Raw genomic sequence first — 18,126 nt, 5'->3', positions numbered from 1 at the left:
TGCACAGGAAGCCCATTGTGCGCCGGCTTCATTCATCACACCCAGATGATTGGATGATGTGCTGCAGGCCTTCTGGGGGAAAGCTGCATAGCTGAATCCTTCAATGCTTTGTTGTTCTTACTGCAATACTAAACTAGCATTAGCATTGTAAACAAGCCGATGCACAGTGGTGGCACGTTTGTTATCGTTACTCACGAAACATTATTGGTACGATGTTGGACTTCAGAATGTACGATAATTTAAAAATCACAAAGGGGTGACAAACATACGCGTGGAGCTGGAATGTTGAAAATACCACTGCTAATCATTCAACAGATCATGTCACTTGTACTATTTTGAAATTATACTTACAGTTTTTTCATATATAGAAAAAATAAAATAATGGCACTTATCTTGCCCATGAAGAAGGAGGATATGTAAAGTTTTGTAACTTTTATAAAGGGGCGTCGTTTAGGTACATAATCTTAGTTCACTCTACTTTTCACTCGACTATTCGAGCCCTGTTGTGGTATTTGTCTTCCTATTAAAGACAGCCAACAAATAGATTAGAAACTGTGATCAATAATGTGCTGACAAGGCCTGCGACTGGAAGTCACACAGTTGGAGAGCAAAGACTCAGGGCAGGTCACATTATCTCTTTGTCGCGGTAATGATTGAAAAATCAGCCTGTAATTGCTGATAGGCTGTGTAATGTTTCAGTAAACTTCTGTTGGCGGCAATCTTTACTGACACGTAACTTTTGGATAAACCGTTGCTTTGTAGGGTCGGCGTGCGGCTTTGAACGAATGCTGTTCTCACGGTGTGAAGGGGTGTGCGCGAGTAGACGGAGTTGTGCACACAGTTCAAAAGGGCATGTGTGAAAGTGGAACAAAAGGATGTAATGAGGGATTTAGGCTGTCAAAATGAAGCTCCCGGTGAAAAGGTGCAAAGCCATGTTTGATGATGATGATGATGAATGTTTCTTAGTGCACCGTGGCTGACTGACCTCTGAGAGGGATCACGACTAAATCGCTTGACTATCATTTAGAACCAATTTTAGTTTCTTGACACTAGTTTCAAGCAGAGGTAGGAGACATACTCACAATCTCCTTAAATAGAAGTAGAGATACTTATGTAAAAGAAAAAGACCCTCAAAAAGTGCTTAAGACTCTCATAACCCTACTACGATCCGATATTTTAATGATGGTCATTTTGTAAAAGGCTTGAGAATTGCTAGTTTATGGCACCTGCAATCTTGATCAGCCATTGTTTGGAAATACAAGTGACGCTGAAGGCAAGACGTAGCTTCCTTCACAGCCTCCGATTCAATTTAATTTGGGGGGCTGCTGTCAACAAGCCCGGGTGAAGGATGTCACCCTGCTCTGGCCATTCAAATGACTTTGTAATGAAAAAAGCAAGCCAACGAGGCTTTGGGGAGGAAGACATTGCGAGGTGCACTAAATTCTTTGGAGCAAATTACCAGTGTTTGAGCAGCAGGGAGGTAATCTGCTGATAGGGGGCAGAGGGCGGGAGATGGGAGGCCTCAATGGAAAAAAAGGCGTGGAGGAGGAAGGGGGCGGACCTGCTCCAAGCTTCAATTTTCTGGAGGTCAACTCCACTCATGCTTTGTGACAGAAAGAAGAAACATAGAACCTCAGAACAATTGACTTCAATAGCGTTCATCTTCCACATTCATATTGTATATTAAGGGTCAATTTTTACCAGAGTCAAGAATATCCCCAGAAAATTTGTTAATATTAAATGAAGAAAAGCAGATCTTCTTTTTAAATTCCACTACTAGGCAGTTTGATGGTTACTTATACGTCTTGCACAGTGGACATGCATTGCGAGACAATATGTACATGCTCTCTTGTGATGTTGACAGAGGACATTTTGGAAATTCATAGTTTACTGCAAAATCAGACTATTTCCACTTTTTATTTGTACAATCCTCTTTCTTTTTCAGTCAAATGCCAAGCAGGAGATATAACGGTTTATAGCAAATAGTTCCCAAATTCATTTTTAACAGATGTTCCTCCTCCTTAATGTTTTTCTGTTGAAAATGACATTAGTTCACATTAAGTATGGGGCTAATTAACTTATAGCCTATTGCATCAAGTTATTATGCTTTTATATGGTTTGTGTGCAATTCAAGGTCATAAACTTTAATGGCATCTTTGATGGCCGTGAGAATGAAGCAAGCTGTTCATATATATGATTTAAATACTGCAGATGGTGTACTTTCTTTGCTGCATCCTCCAATCAGCATTATTTTGAGGTTAGAATAATTGCGTCACCATGAGTTCATTTGATAAGTACTGCCTGAGTTAATATTAAAAAAATCACTTTTTTTATTACATTTTGTTTCAATTGGTTAGGGGGGTAGGAAGATCGATGAATGACGGATGGCTGGATATTTATTTATTTATTTATTTATTTATTTATTTATTTATTTATTTATTTATGTATTTATTTATTATTCCTTCATTCATGTGACTTTAAAATACAAACTTCTGGCAAAAGCGCAACAAAAAATAATTCCTCACACGTCCTGAATTTGTCAAGTTTGAGATGGAGAACATGACACGAAAAGCACAGGGAATTATAATAAGTGTTTTTTATTTTATTGCAGAATAGTATAGCGTCCGTGTCGTTCAAAAGTAAGCGTTATTTTATTAAAAGGCCGTTATTACCTATAATAACTTTGCGGTCAGTTAGTGTGCAATCTAAGGGTGGAGATCCAGCGCAAATTATATACAGGGCGCAACAATCGACTAATCATCTAATGTAGCACTCCAAGCTTTCATGCACTTGAAGGTGTTTGCAGGCGGACATTACCTCACTTGCAAGGCTTTGCAGGGGGGGGGAGAAACGAGCGGGTAATTAGCTGATTAGAGGCCCGTCAGAGCCAATCCCGGCCGGCCTCCACCTTGGCCTGCAGGGGCGGGTGGACGGATTGACGGATGAATGGGGGGAGCAAGTGGGAGTGTGTGCACTGTGGAGTTTAGGTTGAAGACAGCCACAATCCCAGTCGGCACACCTAATCTGATCAATCTGCACGATCATAGAGGGCAAAGTCATCTTCAAACAGGAGTTAGGGCACCGTGACCTATGCGTGCGTCAAATTGCATTAAAAGTCCAGTGGGTGAGTACGCTGCTCAGGTGTGCACCCTCTAAATTTGTTGGCTTCTTTCCATTCCAACTCGTCATGGAAAAATCGAAAAACTTCCGCATCGACGCCCTCCTCGCGGACGAGCCTAACCGGGCCATCCGAGACGTGTCCCCGGGTTTGAGTTGCGATAGTCCGGCGGGCAGCCCCGTGTCCTGCCGCCGCGGGGACACGCCGTCTCCTCGGGCCGCCGCGCAGCTCCACACGTCAGGAATGATCTCCAAAGCGAGTGTTCTCAATCTCACGCACCCGGGATTGGCTTCTATGCCCCAGGCTGCAATCCCGGGCATGTACCCAGCACCCATGTACCCGTTGTCGGCGCTGGGGAGCCAGCATCCCGCCTTCGCCTACACCGGTTTTACGCAGCTGACTCACGCCTACCCGGAGCACCTGAAGGCAGCGGCGGCTATGGCGGGCTCGATGCCTCTGGAGCACTGGATCCGGGCAGGGATTATGATGCCAAGACTGCCAGATTACAGCGGTGAGTCGTTTTTCTGTTTTCCCTTTTTTTTCCAGTGCACTTTTTTAGGAGGAGGGGAGGAATTGCTTCAATATTCATCATCTGAGTGTTGAAAATGTCAAAAATTAATAGCATAACACTTAATGCACTGCTTCTCGGACCACTATGACCGAGATTAAAATGCATATTGGCAGAGAGTAGGCCAATATGTATCACTTCATAAAAAGGGGACATAAATGTTTATTTGATATTATTTATAGGCCACGGTATCGCATGCTACTATATAAGAAAAAAAAGATGTACTTAAATAATAAAGTAAAATGCATTTTACATAGAAATTCAGATATACTGCGTTAAAAATGGGACCAACCCAGGAAGTTGGGTCAGTTTGACCCAATTTTGGGTTTTGCAAAAAAAAACATCTCAATTGTTGGGTTGTTTTGTACAAAACAAAAATTGTTTCGAGCAAAACAATCCAGGATGGGTCAAAATATATATTATGTATCTTATACAATTATATTTAACTTGAGAGTTATAAACAACTGAATTTAACAAATGTACTACCCTCCTCTGGATTAATGAAAACTTGAACGTGTCCAGTTTAAATATTTTATTCACTGGAAGGAAAATCGGATTTTATCATGTATAAAAAAAAATGTCATTAAAATGACCGCTTACTGTTTTAGTTTTAAGATTAGCATTAGGCCATAGGTTAAACAGGATTCAGTGCCAAACGAAGAGTGTTTGAAACCAGACCAATACATTCTTTCATTAAATCATAAAGGACCATCAAATAAGGGCTTCACAATATTTAAAAAACCCGCAATGTTGTTGTCGTTAGAGCAATATTGATATTGTTATATTTAACACGTAAAAATAAATTACATTTTTATTATCTAATTAAATACTTTTTTTTCATGCAGGAAAATTAACAAGCAGATTTGTGTCTTTGCAATATGCATATTTCATAAGACAATATGGCGTTATCGATATTTTTTTGATAGAATGTGCAGCCCTACTTCAAACTTCATTAGGTTAATTAGCGACATTGGTGAACTTTGCCTCTCACTCCTCCCCAAAATGTAATAAAAGGTCATTTTTTGGATTATAAATAAAATGAAATCCCAGTGGTCGAAACCCTCAAATTTGTGATTTCACGTGGGTTTATAATTTACTTAAATCACTTAAACACTGTCTTTTCATTTGTCTTTTGATGACGCAGCACTAGAGGCAAGTGAAGGTTGAATCTTCAGCATGGTCACATGCTCGTGGAACCCACAATGTATGGATGGGCCACCTCTAATCCTTTTGAGCCATTATCTCTGCATCGTTTATTCTTACAAATTGTATTTCTAATCTGCTTCTCAAAAACCACATGCAAGAAATGTGTATTTCTGCCATCATGACATAATTTTGAATTTGTGCTTACCCGGTAACAGGAGCAACACCATGGCAACATGATGGTATAAATCAGGCCAAAGCTAGCTGGTGTCTTATTTTTGTACTTAAGTACAAGCAAGTCTGTACTTTTTTACCTTTCTGTCAGTGTTACCAATCTATCCATATGTTCTCCATTTTACTAGAGTGAATCTCATATTTTCCCTTTTGCCCCTTCTGTGTCTCCATAAAGCGGAAACCCATGAAAAATGTCTCGGTGTGACAAAGAAACTTATAAACAAACACCTCAAACGTTTTGTAGTTCATCAATAAAATCCCAAAGCCGTCATTGAATTTTCATTAAGTTAATGGCACGCTTGTGATTTTATGGCCTGTGCGTCGGCTTCTGCTATTGCCCGTCAACAATAAAGTGGAGTAAAGCCTTGCAGTTAATGACGGCTGCAGAGTGCTGCCATATGTGTCTGCTTCCACCTGCAAAGATGATATTGAACTTCAGCTGCGTCCTTCATGTCAGCACTTGGCCCAAGATTTCACACAAAAACTTGGCGGATCAATTGAGTGCAATTGTACTATAACATTGGGAGAAATGAAGAGACAATTGAGTTCATGGGCAGTGGTGTCCAAACTGTGGCACAGAGGCAATTTGCGGCCCGCGGTACGATTTAGCAACCCTTGACATATACTGACATATTATTTGAAATTTTATACATACTTATAAAAGTGGGGGCGATGTGATAGTTATTGTCCATGGGTATTGCCCAAACCCGATGCTACTTATGATTTAAAAAAAAAAGTTTTGTATTTTGAGCAGTGATTCTCAAAGTTTGGAACACACACTCCCTCTAGTGGTACGTGATAGAATTGATACCCAAGTACAGTTCAGTTGTACTTAACGTTTCAGTCCAGACCTATATGTATATAAACACATGTTTAAGATTAATATTTATTCTAATTGTATGTGAAATATGTTTTGATTGTGCAGTTATATTTCTATTCTGTGTTTAAGGCCAGTGTTACTGTCCAGCCTATTCAGAATGTTATCATGATTTACAATATCAAATGTATTTTTTTTTTAAGAATGAAACCTATGTCTCTCATTTTTTATGACTATACCCTCACAATGCTATTGTCTTTTAATGTTGGTCATGATGCTGATACGAGCTCGATATTTTGTTAGTTGGTGCACATGTCAGCTTACTACAGATTTCCCTTATTTTGGTTTTGAATGCAGCGATCTCCCCCATATACTGCAGGACTGTGGCCCAACCTCAAATTCGGAATTTTTTTTCAACATTTTGCCTCATCATCTTTAACAGAAAACTATGAAGTAGCAGTTTCCCTAAAACTATCATGTATATAAAAATGTATATCCACAGTAATAACTCGATGGATTGATTTTTAGGACGTAGAGAAAAAAATCAAATGGCCCTTGCATCCTTTGATCTTTCTGTATTTGGTCCTTGGAGGAAACATTGTGGACATCCCTATGAATGAATTATGAATTAAAAAATATATAACATGCGCAAATTATAACTGAATTGTGCTGTATGTCGCCTCACCGGAGTGAATGTGTTTTTCCTTCAGCAGGTCCCCAGTCTGGTCTGTTGGGAAAGTGCCGAAGGCCTCGCACGGCCTTCACCAGTCAGCAGCTGCTGGAGTTGGAGAACCAGTTCAAACTCAACAAGTACCTGTCCAGACCAAAACGCTTCGAAGTGGCCACCTCTCTAATGCTGACAGAAACGCAGGTAACAACACAACGTTGTCATTTTTATTGAGTGGCTGTGACATATGCCAATATGTCTTATTATCATTACAACTTTAAACTATTCAGCTTGGCAATTATTGCGAGCTTTGAGAAGTTTCACTGCAAAATTGACACATGAAGACATTTCTACATCATTTCTTCCTTCCTTTCCATCGCTCGACTTATTCACCCCATTTCAAACCTTATTTTCATTCATTTCATTTCAACATTTCAGTTACTTCCACAAGGTTTTTAGCTTTGCATCATTATTTCACCACGCATGCACAATTTCTACAGCTATTGGAATGCCTAGTTTTAATTTAAGATACTGATTATTAACCTTCAAGGGGAAGAAAAAGTCATTTACTTCAGCCATAATTATGTGTTCATGCATAAACTGTGCAATATTTGAGCTGAACTTTTGTCGTCAGGTCAAGATCTGGTTCCAAAACCGGAGAATGAAGTGGAAGCGGAGTCGGAAGGCCAAGGAGCAGGCCGGTGCTTCCGTCCAGTCAGAAAGCAGTGGAAAAACATCCCGCAACAAAGCCGGTGAGAAAAGGCCTCAGCATGGCAATCCAGAGGACGGCGCTGTGGATCTACTTTTAGAAGATGGTGATGAGGAAGAGGAGGAAGACGAAGAGGAGGAGGAAGAGGAAGAAGAGGAAGGTTTTTCGGTGGTTATGGGCAACCGAGTCGGGATGCCGAGATCCATGGACTTCTTGCAGCGCGGCGCCGATGTGGGCTTCAACCCCCACAGCCCTTTCACTGAAGACCAACTGGAGGGAGTGCAAACAGGAGGAGGAGAGCGGAAAATGGTGGCGGGACTGTGAGGAGACTGAGTGTTTGATTCCTGGGACAGTCACTTGAAGGTAACGTCCACAATTGTGAACAACCAGAACATTTGTCGTTAACGTCTACTATTTATTTTCCATCCCCACGTGTCAAACTAGGGCTCAGAATATCCTCTTAATGATTGTGTGTGTATAACAAAATATGAGCCCCAGATCTTTTCACGCTATCTTACTAGCCAATCACATCTTCATGAATGGATGACGAATCCTTAAAAAAAAAAAAATTCAGAGAAAAGGGAAAATGTAATTTATTTCCACTGTCCCCGTGATTTCCCTGTGACCTTTCGAAAACAAATCAGGTGCATGGAACTTTTGAAAGTGCGGACACAGACAGTTTCCAACTCTCCGTCAACATATCATTATTGTCACACCTTCTAGTCATCCTGTCTCCTCCAGCCACCTTCTTAACTCACGGCCAGGACCATGCAGCTATTGTAAGCTAACACGTGGTGCCTAAAAGTGGCCACAAAGATACTGCAAGACTGACTGACCACGGATGCATCGTCTCATTTTCAATGTGATGTTACACTTTGATCTGTTTCCTTCGAAAGCGTTTTTCTTTTTTTTGTGTGGAAATGGATTTAATTTATTCAATTTGTTATCTACGTATAAAAATAGAATCATGATGTATTTATCTGACCCTTGTTTGTGGTTATACCAATATTTAAAAAAAAGAACTTGTTTGACGTGTTGATAATGTTATCACTTGACTTGACTGAGCCATTGTCAAGGGGACAGAAATGTGATTGGACTTCAATTATGTATGGTCATTTACTTTTAATGAACTCTGTAAATTGCTTCCTATCCTTTCTGTGGCCATTATGTGTTCATCGAAAGATCTGCATTACAGCTCATTTTGATGTTGTATAAAATCGAATCTACTGAGTGGCGATACTTTAGCTCCGCATGCATGTTTGTATTGTGTAAGCAGGTCAATTGGGTTCTTTGAAGTCCAGCATTTGTGAGAAAACTCAGGAAATAAAGTTGATCAGTTGATCACATTTCAATTGAACATTTCTTCAATGTAGATAGTCTTTTATTTGGTTTTAGTTATGATGACGATGCTGCAATTCACTTTGTCTTCAAATATGTCACAAAAGTCGCTGTCCGTTCTTGTACAATTATGCAATTTGGCTATATAGAGAGGCCCCACAGATTATTATATCTGCGTAAAACCCTCGCAATAAAAACGAATATAAAATAGAATGGCATAAATCACTTGTTTGAATTTATTTCCGTATATGGTGACGATAGACGGTTACTAATTCAGTCTTTAATTTTTTCAAAAGCTCTTGGATGGCTCTTAATTGCTGGGGTTTACTGGTAGCCACATAATTAAGTTAATGAAGAAGAAGAATGATGTCACAGGGGTCCAACCAGAAGAAAAACACAAGTAGAAGTGCAAGGCAGCGACTTTTCATTGGCCCTGGATGGATGGACGGACGGAGAGGGGGGGCGATGGATTATTTTAATACAATCCAAACTGGCCTTTCTTGTTGATTCTCATCACGCATTGTCTCGTTTCTGACTACAAATGCAAACGACACTCTTTGCTTTGGACTCATAATGCACAGTTTGTCTATAAAATGTGTCTTTTGAATCACTCACTAAGGTCGCTACCTCCCATCTTCCCTTTGTTAGATGAATAAATCAGAAAAAAAACATATTTCACGCAGTTGAATCAATCAGCCAAATGTGGAGCTCATTACGTGAATATGAACAGCTTGTGTGATCTCTTAAGGTAATCATACGTTTCCACGGGCCTTGTCACTTAACTAATGGACAGCAGGCGCCGGGTGACGGAGAAGCCCAATAAATTCACATCAGCACTTCTTAAAATGCATGGAAAAAAAAAACCTTACCGCTTTTTGCCTGTAAAGTTTATTGAAAAGGGCGTGACAGTGTGGAATGTATTCATACGTGTCACTTATGCTTAACGAATATGTAGCTTCGACAATATGTGAGAAGGCAGTGATGCTTCAAGATGACCAGTCAAAAATAAATGCCCCCAAAAATGTGACTCCATTTATAAATGTGAAGTTTTAAATAGAAATCATAATTGTGTAATCACAGAATTCAAATTCAGGAAAAATGTTTACAAGATTCCATATTCTCCATATGAAAAACACATTCAGGTGAATGAAATTTAAACTTTCCCATCTCAGCGCATTCGAGACATCTGGAAATTTGTAGCTTCCACGTTCCCCAAATTCTCCTATTTTTATTTTTAAACATTTTCCATGACAGCAATCACAAATTATTGCAGACAGTTTATATTTTGACCACCACCTATATAAAATTACTTATCTCATTACCAATTTTGACAATCAAATTCCCAGTTCAAAGCAGATGTACATATTTCAATCATCATTCCACATTTCTCTGCCAATTTTCCAATTTGTAACATTCCAATTTAATTCGGCATTTTCGTGAAGCGGCAGCTCTTCGGCATTCACACCTATAAAAAAATGCATTCTAATATTTCTATATTTTGGATGTATAATGTTAATGTGAAATTAGAATGGATAAATAATAAATTAAATATTTCAATAATATATACCTATAAATTATTGACGGTGTGTACATCAATTTCAATTTGTATAAATAGAGCCGTCACATCATTCAGACGTGTGCCGTTAAAGTCCACAGCTGACCTCTAGTGGTGAAATGGAAGACGTTGAGGGATTTCCCAGAGAAGGCAGTGGTACTTGCATCCATCCATCCATCCATCCATCCATCCATCCATCCATCCATCCATCCATCCATCCATCCATCCATCCATCCATCCATCCATCGCAAGCATCCATCGCAAGCATCCTGGAGCCTACCCCAGCTGTCATCGGGCAGGAGGCGGGGGACTCCACACATGGAAGGCTGGAGGTGGAATCGAACCCGCACCCTCTCAACTGTGAGGCGGACGTTCTAAACAGTGCTCAGCGTGCCGCCCTACATTATTGTTTCATGAATTAAAAATTTTCATATTTGTTTGAAAGTATGTATATGTGCATTTTTACCTGTCAGTATAATATGAGGATAAAGCGGATCGGATAATGAAAGCACGGATAGAATAGAATAGAATAGAATAGAATCGGATGAATGAATGAATGAATGAATGAATGAATGAATGAATGAATGAAATACTGTATTACGTATACGTATTACCACTTGGGTGCGCTAGTGTGAAGTCTTGGTTCGGGCCGAAGGAGATGGGCGGTGGGCGGTACTTAGCATTTTTGGACCCACATGCGGATAAAATTGAAGCATTGAGCGCATCGAAAAGCGCACTTGGGTCTATCCAGTTTGCGAGTCTATTCAAGAACCTTGCCAAGTTCCGTGCTAACTACGAGCTGACAACCTGGCTGCTAAAATGGCTTCCTCTGAACTTGGTCAGTTTTCTTCCCATTCTACACAGTTGGTGTCGTTTTTATCTCATGACTTTATTCCCCCAGTGATGCATGTGTGTTTGTGGTGCTAACCTCGCTAACATTGTAGCTAACGTAGCGCGTTAGTGTTTCGCTCGAAATTTTGTTGACTTCCACGAAAGTGGTAAATATTTTTTTTTTTATGCAGCACTGCTGAGTGTGTCGGATAAAAGTGGGCTGCTGGAGTTTGCCAAAAAGCTCGTGGACGTTGGTTTGAGTCTGGTAGCATCAGGTGGGACAGCTAAAGCTCTGCGAGATGCTGGACTGACTGTCAGGTATACTATGTGGAAAGCTGTTTGAACATTTCTTCAACATTCTTGGATACTCTACGTCCAAGACAATTCAATGGACGAGTAGAACGACTTTGTTATCCTGAAATACTATACGCATTTTTACAGGAAGCTGCTTGTGCAAACAGTCATTTTACTAGTACTTCCGAGTCATTCTACTAATGTGTTGACTTGCCAAGATAAGATCATCAAGTGGAAAATGATCTATATCAAATACATTTTTAAACAGCTGTCACTAGTAGCCTTCCCAACAATGTTGTGTTGTCTTCTGCACTAAATTGTGTGTGCGTGTTTGTCAGGGATGTTTCTGAGCTCACTGGGCATCCAGAAATGCTAGGCGGTCGCGTGAAGACCCTCCATCCCGCAGTCCACGGTGGCATCCTGGCCAGAAAGACGGCCAGTGACACTGCAGATATGGACAAGCTGGGCTACAGTCTGGTCAGGTGAGATCGCAAGTAGCCTCGAGGACACGGATGTATTTTACGTGCTCGTATTTCAAACACTGTGTGTAACATGCACATTTGTGGAAAGGTTAGAAACGGGAAGCACGTGTGGTTGATTTTTAGCTGCACGATAATTGGAAACGTGCTGCTTCCATCAGCTGGTCTTATGACTCGGGTTTATGTAAGGTCAAGAGGGCTCCGATGTCATCTGGCTTGTTAGAAGTGAACAGTGAATCTGATTAGTAACACTGATAGATTATTGATTGACCTCCGTGATTTACTCTCTTCAGTGCTCTTTTTCTCCTGTGACAGCAACACATTCAAATCCAAAAATTAAATGAAACACTGTAGAGTCAAAAACAAGGATGATGCAAACCAAATCATTATAACTAACAAAAATGCGCTACTAAAGGTACATATAACATATAATGTGAAACTCCATAAGCAGGCTAATGCTAATTAGCATAAATGTCATGATAATTCAATGACAACTATTACTGCAGCTAATTTGGGAACATCCTCTCCTGTTGGTGCTGCCTGGCAAGTTGTGATACGCACAATTCTAAATTTGGACTGTAATGGACTGTATGTACTGTAATTCCAACAAATACAATCGCTTGAAAATGTACTATAACCCATCCTTTGGGTAAAGGTTACAAGTAGTCTGATAGTTTTATTGATGTCAAGTGTGCAAAGGCTCTTCTATGTGCTTTCCTCAAGGGTGGTCGTGTGCAACCTGTACCCATTTGTCAAAACTGTCTCCAACCCGGATGTTAAAGTGGAAGACGCCGTAGAGCAGATTGACATAGGTGAGTCGTATTTCCGCATTGCCAAACACCCCTGACCAACATTACAATGCTTAAAATAAATCTGAAAAAAATTCTAACTGTCACCTTTCCCCTCCTTTCAATGAGGTGGTGTAACTTTGCTGAGGGCTGCAGCTAAGAATCACGCACGTGTGACGATCGTGTGCGATCCCGCTGATTACTCACTGGTTGCCACGGAGATGGCAGAATCTCAAGACAAAGATACCACTTTGGAAACACGAAGGACTCTGGCTTTAAAAGTGAGGAAAAAAAACAAGATACCTTCACAATTAAAAGACTTTTCTGATATTATTTATATTTATTTTATGTGTAAATAGTAGGAACCTCTCAGATGCCAACTTCGATTTTCCATTTTTCATCACTTCATGTCTGCAATGTTGTTCCTCCTCAGGCTTTTACTCACACGGCCCAGTATGACGACGCTATTTCAGATTACTTCCGTGGACAGTACAGCCGCGGCGTTTCCCAGCTGGCTCTGCGTTACGGCATGAACCCGCACCAAGCCCCCGCCCAGCTCTACACGCTCCACTCTGCCCTCCCACTCAAAGGTACCCTCTTTACAATCACCTGGACTACCTCTAAAGGAAATTGCTTGATTGAAATGCATTTTTTTTTTTTATTCATTCGTCCCATTAATTGAATTCTTCTTTGTAAATAATGGATTTAAAGTATTTGTAAACAATTCTACATGTGTTGAACAATTAAGTTGATATGAATTATTTGGCAAATTTATATTGAGTATGATAGAAATACTTGTAAAATACACAAATTTACTTCTACTCTGCCAATTCAAAGTTTGGACAGTTTCTCATTTAATAGCGCAAGAAAGTTTAATTAATTATTAAATTATTAATTAACCTTCACTCGAAATAGTCTCAGCGTGGAATAATTTAGCATCTTCAGAAGGAAGCTAAAAATATTCCATTTGCTTTGATTTTCTCTCAGTGGTAAATGGCTCCCCCGGCTTCATCAACTTGTGCGATGCTCTGAACGCGTGGCAGCTTGTTCGCGAACTGAAGAGCTCCCTCGGCATGGCCGCCGCTGCTTCCTTCAAGCATGTCAGCCCAGCGGGTAAGATGGAGACACACAGAAATGTCTTTTGATGTGGTTAAATTAGCTTGGAAAATCGAATAATTCATCTTTTTTGTTTGAAGGAGCTGCAGTAGGAATTGGTCTGTCTGAGGAAGAGGCCAAGGTGTGCATGGTACATGACATGTTGAAGGATCTCAGCCCATTGGCCACCGCCTATGCCAGGGCAAGAGGTTTGAACAATTGGGACATTTTATCTCAGGGCTGTACTCACTTTCGTTGCCAGCCGTTGAAATAGCTACAAAAGGCCTATGAAAATATTTGAGAAAATATTTGTAAACAACTTAGAAGTGTGCAAGGAGATAACGTTGATAATCATGATGTTTTTGTAATGTGTTTTTCTTCCTCAGGTTCTGACCGAATGTCTTCTTTTGGAGACTTCATTGCCGTTTCTGACGTGTGTGACATTCCTACTGCCAAAATTATATCAAGAGAGGTAAAAAAACAAAACAAAACAAAACAAAAAAACAGTCACGCTCAAGTTGAAATAAAATTTCAAGGTTGCTTACTCAAATGTTGTATGTACCTACGTATCACTTTCAGGTGTCTGATGGGATAATTGCACCAGGCTATGATGAAGAAGCACTCAAGATCCTGTCAAAAAAGAAAAATGGAAACTACTGTGTGCTTCAGGTGCCAGACAATTCATTTTAATGGGAACATTGATACAAGTAAATTGATTTCGGTGCTGGTTAAACTCCTAAGTCAAGTTTCCACTGTATTGTTATTTTGATTGACAGTCAAATTGGTATCCTTGAAGATACAATTATATTAATTGTATCACGTGGGGGAATATTTGTAGCATCTTGTTAAACGTGTTTAACAACAGAAGACAAAGAGCGTGCAGACGGGTATACCCAATGATATGGCCCGTGCTTATTGTGTAATTTTCCCATTGTGCGTCCTGACTAAAGATGGACCCCGATTACGAGCCCGACGACACCGAGGTGCGAGTGTTGTTTGGCCTCTACCTCAAACAAAAAAGAAACGACGCGCTTATCAACAAGGAATTCTTCAGCAACATCGTGTCCAAGGGCCCGGTGCGTACAAATGTTTGACCCTCACGGTCTTTGGGAATTGTGTTGAATCACAACTTGTGATTTTGGCCAACTTGCAAATGTGTTCACCAGCTGTCCGAGGCAGCCGTGCGAGACCTCACGGTGGCCACCATCGCTGTCAAGTACACTCAGTCCAACTCGGTGTGCTACGCCAAAGACGGCCAGGTAACTTGCGGACAGGCAAACCAAATCAACGATTGAGCTCAATCTAAGCGAGGCTTTTGTTGAACAGGTGATCGGGATCGGAGCGGGACAGCAGTCTCGGATCCACTGCACCAGACTGGCGGGTGACAAAGCCGATAACTGGTGGCTCAGGCACCATCCTCGTGTGCTCGGCATGAAGTTCCGCAGTGGCGTCAAGCGAGCGGAGATGGCAAACGCCATCGACCAGTATGTCACTGACACCATTGGAGAGGTAGGCTTTAGTAGTAAATCAGGCACAGATTTGTAACTTTAGATCCTTTTGGAGATGAATTGAGAAAATAAATGTTCACTTAATTTCACCTGTATGGTTTGGACTGTGTTGAATGTTTCAGTCCTTTTCGCTGTGCTCTAACAGGAGTAGAGTGGCGAAACGCACAGCAAGCATTTGAGCCATGAAAGTTCCAGAGAAATGTCCATTTCTAAGCCTTTCCGTGACTCGGCCCGTCTCTGTTTATCTGTTGTTAACCTGCTGATGACATTGACCGAGTATAATTACGATCAAGAATTCAATGATAATTGTTGTAAATTTACAATTAATTTTATAAGCAATTGTATTTAACTTTATCGGGTTTTGCTCCTACCAATCAGTCAAAGGACAATAAAATGCTGACGCTATTGAGCACTGGCCCTCAGCATTACTTTGTAATTGAGGATGAGCAATACAGTCTGTTGGATAGCCCAGCAGTACTGATTTCAAAGGAGGTGGTCTTGTTTCTTAAGGGTCCCGATTTGGCCGTTTGGAAATCAATGTACGAGGAGGTTCCTGAGCTTCTGTCAGAGACTGAGAAGAAAAAGTGGATCAGCTCCCTGCAGGCAGTGGCCGTGAGCTCTGATGCCTTCTTTCCCTTCCGAGATAACATCGACCGCGCCAAACGGGTAACTACATCGGGCAATACATTCATGCGTTGCCGTTTACATTCTGCACCTTGACTCGCCCGTGTCGTTGCAGAGCGGTGTCGAGTACATCGCGGCCCCATCGGGTTCCGCTGCAGACCAGGTTGTGATCAACGCCTGCAATGAGCAGGGCATCACTCTGGTCCACACCAAACGCCGATTGTTCCACCACTGAGCAATCAACTCGACTACAATGGGCACCTTTTGTCTATCACTGAAGATATGGGAAGGGAACATTCCACCTTAATGTTGCTTCTCTTTTGCGTTGTAACACATGAAATCCTTTTCTGGCTCGTGAAAAGATACAAGGCTTTGTAGCCAAGCAATGACTCTGCATTGAATAAACCTTTAAGATCATTCAAGTGTTTGCTACTTTTTACTAATTATGCTAAATGGTATTTAATGGTATTAATAATGAATTCATATTATTTCATTATCATTATTCAATGGTATTTATCCAAGTATTTGTCGTTTGGTAGAATTTGTCTGTGTCCTGTTATTTGCTGTTTTTGTGCTCAGACTTATCAAAAAATGGATATCTACTTATAAATAGTGCAGCAGGAAAATATAATCTTCACAGTAATACGTATCATAATATCACTGCAGTTTACTGAGTCAGCTCTGACATATTTGTGTGGCTGTCAATATTACACTGCTCCCTGTTGGCACCACTGTATTGACCAAAATTGCTGAATTTTTATAGTAATTTTAAAATTTTCATTTTTACATTTCGTTTTACAATGGAGGATTACATAGCCAAACGATTTTCAACTATGGATTTTCGGTCGAAGCAGGAGGTCATCAGTAAAGGAAGACCAACTCCGTGGTTAAAAGGTTTGATTCGGACAACGGGACTTCGGAACGGAGTGGTACGCACGATCGAAAACAAGTTTTTGATTCCATGTGCCTTTTGAGTGTTCTCATCATTATTATTATTATTATTTTTAAATAAACATTTATGTTAAAACGTGTCTGGTGTTTTATTCCTTGTTTTTATATTCGCCAATTAAAACAAAAATCTGACATTTGGTTAACTGCTTTATATGACAATATGTGTTTTACGTTGTTATATGAGTTGGTGTCCCCCAAAATAACAAATGTCGGCATAACGGATTTTTTTCCCAACCTTTTATTCAAACAAACACATTCGGTATAATAACACCATCAACTACAATCCAACAAATACAAAATTAAAACATCAGTGTCGGCATAACGTGTGTAGGCTGACATAGCAGCAACGCTGTCACTCACTCGTAAATCTTAGCAAACGAACCTGAAATGGCGGTGTACGTAATAGTGTCCGAATGACGTCAAAGATCAAACAGCCAATCAGAAAGTGGGGGTGAGGGCGGGTGTGGCACTTTTCACTTTCATTTAAGCTTTGACCCTGATGTTTCCCTAATGAAGTGTCCTGTTAATAGGTACACCTGAAAAAGGCGGTGTACCTAATGGAGCGTCCGAGTGACGTCACAGATCCAACAGCCAATCAGAAAGTGGGGGGTTGTTTGGGTGTGGCACTTTTCACTTTCATTTAAATTTTGACCATGATTTTTCCCTAATGAAGTGGCCTGTTATTAGGTACACCTGAAAATGGCGGTGTACCTAATGGAGTGTCCGAGTGACGTCACAGATCCAACAGCCAATCAGAAAGTGGGGGGTTGTTTGGGTGTGGCACTTTTCACTTTCATTTAAATTTTGACCCTGATTTTTCCCTAATGAAGTGGCCTGTTATTAGGTACACCTGAAAATGGCGGTGTACCTAATGGAGTGTCCGAGTGACGTCACAGATCCAACAGCCAATCAGAAAGTGGGGGGTTGTTTGGGTGTGGCACTTTTCACTTTCATTTAAATTTTGACCCTGATTTTTCCCTAATGAAGTGGCCTGTTATTAGGTACACCTGAAAATGGCGGTGTACCTAATGGAGTGTCCGAGTGACGTCACAGATCCAACAGCCAATCAGAAAGTGGGGGGTTGTTTGGGTGTGGCACTTTTCACTTTCATTTAAATTTTGACCCTGATTTTTCCCTAATGAAGTGGCCTGTTATTAGGTACACCTGAAAATGGCGGTGTACCTAATGGAGTGTCCGAGTGACGTCACAGATCCAACAGCCAATCAGAAAGTGGGGGGTTGTTTGGGTGTGGCACTTTTCACTTTCATTTAAATTTTGACCCTGATTTTTCCCTAATGAAGTGGCCTGTTATTAGGTACACCTGAAAATGGCGGTGTACCTAATGGAGTGTCCGAGTGACGTCACAGATCCAACAGCCAATCAGAAAGTGGGGGGTTGTTTGGGTGT

The 18,126-nt window shown here is 40.7% G+C and overlaps 2 protein-coding genes across 4 annotated transcripts; both read left to right on the top strand.

Moving 5' to 3' along the window:
* Window positions 1-2,896: 2,896 nt before the first annotated feature.
* mnx2b (motor neuron and pancreas homeobox 2b) lies at window positions 2,897-8,662 on the top strand. Of its 3 annotated transcripts, XM_085908557.1 has the most exons (4): window positions 2,897-3,629; window positions 6,591-6,751; window positions 7,182-7,619; window positions 7,980-8,662. In XM_085908557.1, exons 1-3 carry the CDS (start codon window positions 3,188-3,190, stop codon window positions 7,578-7,580), a joined length of 1,002 nt encoding a protein of 333 aa, XP_085764683.1. In that variant the 5' UTR covers window positions 2,897-3,187; the 3' UTR covers window positions 7,581-7,619; window positions 7,980-8,662. The 3 variants fall into 3 exon arrangements, with proteins under 3 accessions (XP_085764683.1, XP_085764684.1, XP_085764682.1); XM_085908558.1 differs by having other exon boundaries at window positions 6,594-6,751; window positions 7,182-8,662; XM_085908556.1 differs by having other exon boundaries at window positions 7,182-8,662.
* A 2,129-nt stretch (window positions 8,663-10,791) lies between these two features.
* Window positions 10,792-16,185, top strand: atic (5-aminoimidazole-4-carboxamide ribonucleotide formyltransferase/IMP cyclohydrolase). Its single transcript, XM_085908502.1, has 15 exons — window positions 10,792-10,987; window positions 11,172-11,298; window positions 11,613-11,756; window positions 12,477-12,565; window positions 12,671-12,822; window positions 12,975-13,131; window positions 13,529-13,654; window positions 13,738-13,845; window positions 14,023-14,108; window positions 14,216-14,305; window positions 14,587-14,712; window positions 14,803-14,895; window positions 14,963-15,145; window positions 15,655-15,810; window positions 15,884-16,185. The coding sequence occupies exons 1-15, from the start codon at window positions 10,969-10,971 to the stop codon at window positions 16,001-16,003; spliced, it is 1,776 nt and encodes a 591-aa protein (XP_085764628.1). The 5' UTR covers window positions 10,792-10,968; the 3' UTR covers window positions 16,004-16,185.
* Window positions 16,186-18,126: the final 1,941 nt, after the last annotated feature.

Source organism: Syngnathus leptorhynchus, chromosome 3, assembly GCF_054491065.1.
Source record: "Syngnathus leptorhynchus isolate UIUO chromosome 3, UIUO_Slep, whole genome shotgun sequence".
NCBI lineage: Eukaryota > Metazoa > Chordata > Actinopteri > Syngnathiformes > Syngnathidae > Syngnathus > Syngnathus leptorhynchus.
Note: the sequence above shows the minus strand (reverse complement) of the source record. Positions and strands in the feature narration are given on the sequence as shown.